The sequence below is a fragment of the Lineus longissimus genome, chromosome 15, assembly GCF_910592395.1.
Source record: "Lineus longissimus chromosome 15, tnLinLong1.2, whole genome shotgun sequence".
Classification (NCBI taxonomy): domain Eukaryota; kingdom Metazoa; phylum Nemertea; class Pilidiophora; order Heteronemertea; family Lineidae; genus Lineus; species Lineus longissimus.
Genome location: NC_088322.1, coordinates 12,427,125 through 12,433,603, shown reverse-complemented (window position 1 = coordinate 12,433,603; position 6,479 = coordinate 12,427,125). Strand labels below are relative to the sequence as shown.

At 43.7% G+C, this 6,479-nt stretch overlaps 1 protein-coding gene across 1 annotated transcript; it reads right to left on the bottom strand.

Annotated features, from left to right (window-relative positions):
* Positions 1–239: 239 nt before the first annotated feature.
* Positions 240–2,573, bottom strand: LOC135499434 (glutamate receptor 3-like). The gene is made up of 5 exons (XM_064790178.1): positions 2,561–2,573; positions 1,995–2,212; positions 1,448–1,544; positions 864–1,017; positions 240–537 (listed from the first exon to the last, which is right to left on the bottom strand). The coding sequence occupies exons 1-5, from the start codon at positions 2,571–2,573 to the stop codon at positions 240–242; spliced, it is 780 nt and encodes a 259-aa protein (XP_064646248.1).
* Positions 2,574–6,479: the final 3,906 nt, after the last annotated feature.

The window sequence follows — 6,479 nt, the reverse complement described above, 5'->3', positions numbered from 1 at the left end:
TCAAACAAACAATGAATATATGGCATTTCTCTCTCATTTATTCTTTCATACAAATCGTGTCAAGATATAGATCAGCCAGCAACTCTTTTGTATTTGGGAAAAAAGTTGTTGCACCGCAAGGCGAACCATGGATGGTGACCATAGAACGAATATGACGTTGTTTATATTTGAATATGAAAACGTCATCCTTTTTTACGGGCGTTCAGGTTTGCTGACCTTTGTTATGATATGGTGCCTATTCAGTTATCAGTGAAGGGTGCAACCTTGTTGCTCCTAACACTCGTCTCGCTTCCAAAAACAAACGGACCAAATTTCTTGCCCTTGATCTTATCCTTGATGCAGTGGAAATGGATAATCTCCGCTATCATGGCAATTATGCCGAATCCAAGCCCGAAGCCCAACACTATGAATGCTCCCTGCGCATCTTCGAGGCTGGCAGGTTTGGATGATGTGTAGGTCAGACCGGCGCACTCCTGTCGCGGGATCCAGTCGTTGCTGAGCTTATTGAGAAGGCCCGACTCACTCATGAGGAGGATTCTGCAACAGAGATATATGTTATAGCAATTAAAGAATTAGCAAAGACTGGTCTTTATTAATTCTTGATGATAGATGATTAGTACTGAAACTGCATGATTTTCTGTTAATCTTTGTGTTTGGCAAGAATGAAGAAAATAACTCTGCACTGTTTGATGAAGGTATTGTTACGACGATCGGTCCAATTCGTGGCAACGATTTTCTGGCTCTCGTGAAAATCAATATGACTCAAGCGTTTCCTCGAAACGAAGAATCGTTTGAATTACATGTTTATTAGGCTAACAGCGAAATCTGTCCTGTCCCGATGACTGGCCATTGCTCGTACGTACTGTTCAGAAATCATGTCCTTCAGTGGCGATCCCTTTTGCACACCAATGCCATAACTACCGAAGAAGAATTCCTGCTTTGGTACTTTGGTTAGGTCGCAGTTGTTAGCAGCCTCGTCTTCATAGAAGGATCGTTCACAGATAAGTGCGAAATCACCTGTCATTATTAGGAGAAGCGTGTCACAAAACATGCAAAACAATTCCTAATGCACTGCTCTGACTCAATTCAGGGAAACTTATTAGAGGTTTGCTGACCAAGTAATTATAAAACACTGATGATTATGAAGGGGGGGGGGGGGGGGTACAGGTGCCTATGATGATGTACACTGAGACATAGAAACATTGATGCCCTTGTACACAGAGATAATGTACATGGTATTGTGTACATTGCTGCATTATTTCTACCAGGGGACCGACATGAACCCTGATACTGACCGATTAAGGTGTGGTTCAATAAAGACTAAATAACTTCAATGCACCAGAGATTAATATATTCTCACAAAATAATCTTCATCATAAAATGTTCTGTCCCGGAAACTTCATCCTGTATCCTATAGACATATTTTTCCAAAACATCACCAACTTACCTTTTAATACTCGATCCTTGCCGGCTCCGTATGTATTGGGTTGGTCTGTTTTGTCCATTGCTTCCCAGACCCTCCGTGGTGCGCCAGTACTTGAAATCTGAAATCAAGAATCCACCAGAGATGAAATTGGGATTATCGTGCTAAACACGGTGAGCGGCGAACGCAATCCTCGGCCGCGGTCTATCCATATGGCCATAAATTCCATAACAAATGTGACCCGCTCTACCAAAACTAGGCGCTTGTCGCATCTGCACTTGACAGGTTGATACGGACTTGTTGTTCATTTCCCTATTGTAGACCTTTTGTGAAATGTGACCAAATCAGTTTGTAATAGATTTCACAAAAGGTCTACAATAGGGAAATGAACAACAAGTCCGTATCAACCTGTCAAGTTCAGATGCGACAAGCGCCTAGTTTTGGTAGAGCGGGTCACAAATTTGGTAAGCGTACCCTGGGTAATGCTTCCAATGGGCCACAACGACGAAAATAGACTTTTCACCTCGAGTCAAACCTATGCAAATCTTGGTAGCAGTCACCATTAGCCTACCTCTAGTAAGTTCCATAAAGCACTTCCAAAGACAGTTCCAAATTTCAAGTCATCCTGCGCAGGTAGGTCACCTAGGGTCGAGATCGGTAATGTAACCTTGGTGACGGTCAAGAAGGCGATGAGGTTGCCAGAGTAGGTCGCCAATATCACTACCACGAATGTCCACCACACCAATAACAAAAACCGCCCACTCATTGCCCGGGGCATCTCGCTTTGTCCTAAAAACAAAAAGCACCATCTTCAAAAACTAGTTTATACATGTTTATACATGCTGCCTTGCCTGGCAAAACCGAAAGTTGGCATCAAAAGAGTAAAATTGGCAAAAGATCATTAAGTTATTTTGCCCTTACCTCGCAGTTAAAAGAATTCAGACCGAGCACAATACACGGTATACTGTATTTAAACAAAGCCCGCTCGCAACTAGGCCTAAATTCCCATTGTTCTGCTGTCTTGGGCTATCTGGGCAAAACGTGACAACATCGACCCCCACGAAGAGCTTTCATGGTGGTGAAAGGTCCAAACCAGCAAGGGCAAATAGACTTAATATTTCACCAACTTCTACATACCTTGCTGCCACATTGAGCCATAGATATACCAGAAGCAACGGCCGAGGCTGAAGAGGGGCGTGCTCTCGAGGTAACAGCTTGGGTCCTGGTTCGTGTAGAAGGGCGAGTACCTGGTGAACAGCCACATCAATAGCGCCAAAACTGGCATCGAGGCAAAGGTGCACAGCCAGACCTGAGTGGAAAGACAAGGCTGTGAAGAAAATTCGGACAGGTTTTTGCCAAGGAGATCGTGCTATCTAATTCTGTGTTCCTTAAGTTGCTGTGAAACGGTATCCATCTCTACGGCATGTGAAACTCTCTCCAAACATTGACACTTTGAAAAGTTGGGGGAAGATTTGGTTGTTTCAGGACCGCTTTGGTAAGGTAGCGCCCTGATCAGGCTTTGGAGAGGTACTTCTAATCTCCAGAGCCTTGAACATTCTCCATACATACCCACTTATGAAGCGGCTCAATGTAGACAGTTAACCTGCTTCCAGCGCCAGGGTTCTTCAGCATAATGATGGAGGGTTCGAAATAGTAAGCATCGGCGAAATCTACCACGGATGAACGGGCTGAAGTGATACTGTGGCCGGCCGCAACGATGTCAACTTCCTACAATGAAAATGAAAGGGTCCTTATCCTCCATGCAAAATATCCAGAAAGGTATTTTTGGGCTGTGCAAATATAACATACCACTACTTTTTCCTTGAATCTGAGGCCTAGCACCATGTCCACGGTTGAGATGGAAACGCAGAACAATCATCCTAATCAGAGACGACCATTAATGAATATTTGAGTCATTTAGCACTTCATAATGTTAGACCACGTCGCATCAATTTGGGCATGTGTTTTTTTATTTAGCGGATACTGAATCGCTTTCAGCTTTTTTATCAAAACATCATGTTTGTGATTTGTATTATCGCCAATGAGGACGTTCGCAAAATCCGCGTGAGACTGTAGCCTAGTGTTACCTTGTCGATGAGTTGCTGGATCATACCATTCCAGTTTCCATCTGGGTCGGGTGCACCCCAGTACTGGTCCGCAGGCTCTACGTATCGAATGCTAAAGAGAAAGAAATCATTTCCGAGAACGGTTTCAGAGTCTTAAATCAACGCATGTTGTAAATTCGGGATATGAACACTCTCCGACGATTTCTATTTAGTGACACATGTATATTCTCACTGTTGCTGGTTCTCAATGAAACCGTAAAGGGCTTCAATTGAAGTGGAGGTATCGGCTGTCCAAGTGAGTTTTGCCATCGGCTGGCTGGAGAGTTTCTCAGTCACAGTTCTGTCCTTTTGGCCGGTAGGCCTATTTCTCTCTTTACTTCATGATTCTCGGCGCAAGCCCATTCTGTGAAGGTGTGTCTATAGGCATACTGGAAGTTCAGTATGCCTATAGGCGGCAGTGCCCTGTTCGCCGTCTATGAAATTGTCAGCTGTTGCCTCCTATCTAGCTGGGTGATGTCACAAATAAGGAACGTCGCCAAAAGGATTCAACTGAGATGGTTTTTATACTCACGTGAAATTCATGTTTCTGGCAACAATGTCCATGATATCGATCGTAAGTCCCGTGTAGTGCGCCGTACCGTTCGCATCCGTGGTCTTTCTTTGGAAGAAGGAATACTGAAATAGCCGAAAACTCGTAAACATTTTATTGATAAGCTGGTGTTTTTATCTTAAACTTAAGTATACTACTGGGTACCATGGTTACCAAAAGAAGTGGGGGTGGGGGGGGGGGGGTGTGGTCAGCAATCAGGAAAAGGAAGACTGATAGTCAAGAGCACCAACACTGCGGAAGGCGAGGATGCTGGGCCATAGTAACATACCACCAAAACACGGCACGCGCTCTTCGCACTTAACGACAGTCAACAAAGAAATTAAAGATACATTTTTTGTTGTGATTATGCGCCCGTGATACGACTATATCAAACTTACAGCTAACGTGCCAACGGTAAAGGTCTTCCCATTGAACCCGGTGTTGGTGTTAGGAAACATCTGACCATCCACAGTCATCCCATCGCGCTTATTCCAGATCGCTCCACGATTCAGGACCATGGTATTACCTTCCATACGGGAGGAACGGAGCTCGTATTGGGTGAAGTTCTTGCAACTGTCGATGAGGGGGCTGGCTTGGGCCTGAAAAACAAACCGGCACATTAAGTGTTCGCCATGATTTTGCCGGCACCAGAGAAGATTTTGTTCAAACTGCCGACCTCAAATGACTGTAGATCTTTTTCTATCGGGAAACGAACACAGCAACTCTGACACTGATGTTCGTTTCGACACAGCGCCACTATGCCAGTACAGAACAGAATTGTTTTTGATATCGTCAGAGGATGAGTTTGCGTATTTTCAGCAAACGGGACGGTACCTTCGTGAAAGCCATGAGTTCATCTCCCAGTGACCAGCCGCCGCTACAGTTTGCCACTGTCTGGTCTTCCCACGTCCCCGAGTCCATCAGATCTTGATACGCACTTGCCACAGTGTTCATCAGTTTCGCGAGGGCAGTCTGGAAGGTAGACAAAACTGATGACTGCTACTATTCGGATTATATTTGTTGCTGGAACAGTGGGGAATCCTGACGTAAATATGTTTACGGTTGCAAATATTTATTTTTTCCTCAAATTTTTAACTCCAGTAGAAATATTCTTACCCGAGGTGGAAACTATTCTCATCTTATACCTCATTACACCAAACGGCCACATTTACATGAAAATACTAAAGACCCTGTATCAACCAAGTAATGAGCGATCGACCAGCTTTGTCTCATAGCCAAGTGGTTCCCTCCAAATAGTCAGCAAAAAGATATGTTGCAACATTTTACCTGGTGAGGTTCACAAAGCCACGACTCTCTCCGAATGACTTTCCGAATGATCCCGATGTTATCAAGGATATCGAGTTCAGGTTCGATGGCCGTGTAGGGAACTTCGGGATTCAGCAGGACCCACATTTTACCCTTGTCGCGGAGACCGACTTTGTGTGCCTGCGAAAAGAAATGATTGCATCTTTAGAGGTCATAAAATTCGTTCGTTTATCTCATAATATCCTACATCCATCTTTTAACCACTTAAAGCTGAACTGCATGCACAAAACCAGAGCACCCCATGCGGCAATAGTAAGAAATTAAAACGAACAAAAGACCCTTCTGAATACGGCCTGAAACATGATACACCTCCAATGCTTCGATGCGCTTGAAGCAGTCCACTGGCCTTGAGGATAAGAGTGTTGGCAAATAGAACCACAGGTCTCGAGTTCGAGTCCCGATGAGAGAACCTTTTTATTTTTTTCCTTCCAGAATTCTCTGCGATGGTTCCAGATATGGCCGGAAAACCACATATTTCAAACTTAAATTATTTCTTGGTCAGGGCCCTCGTACCATCCTGGTTTCCACGATGGTACATTCACTGATCCCCACTCTTTCCTCAGAGTAAGCCCCTTCCAAAGATTTCTGAATCCGCTACTGTCAAATATATTTTAATTCGATTGCATGATATATCACACCCTACGCAATTTTGCTTTGACGACATGTGCGCAAAATTGAACTTGAATTTAAAAAAAATTTAAATTGTGTAAATACGTAATTGGCAATGAATTTCATCAATCATGTTGTGTCACGTATAGACTCGTTTAAAAATACCATAAATGCCAAAATTCAGCGAAGTTATATAACTTTCTGTTCGACTCGTGTTCATCCGACCGTGGGCTCATTATTTGCCCAATGAGGTTAATTCATTTGACTCGTCAGCTTTCAATTGTGAGCATTTTCGTGAATGGGTCAATCTAAATTTGATTGAAAATCACAATTTGAATAGATGTGTGGTTTGGTCATTTCTCTGACGTAACGTACTTAACTAGGGGTGTAAGTTGGCTGTGCTGCTGGTATGACAGACCGGTTTTGGGAACACAAGCGTTCAGTTGTGTCGACACAAACAAGGCAT

What these genes read in the sequence shown, in the direction of transcription:
- LOC135499434 (XM_064790178.1), bottom strand. An exon ending in CTTTATGGAACTTACTAGAG is followed by an intron (nt 1,545 to 1,994) that starts GTAGGCTAATGG and finishes TCTTGATTTCAG; the next exon opens with ATTTCAAGTACTGGCGCACC. An exon ending in CAAGGATCGAGTATTAAAAG is followed by an intron (nt 1,018 to 1,447) that starts GTAAGTTGGTGA and finishes TAATAATGACAG; the next exon opens with GTGATTTCGCACTTATCTGT.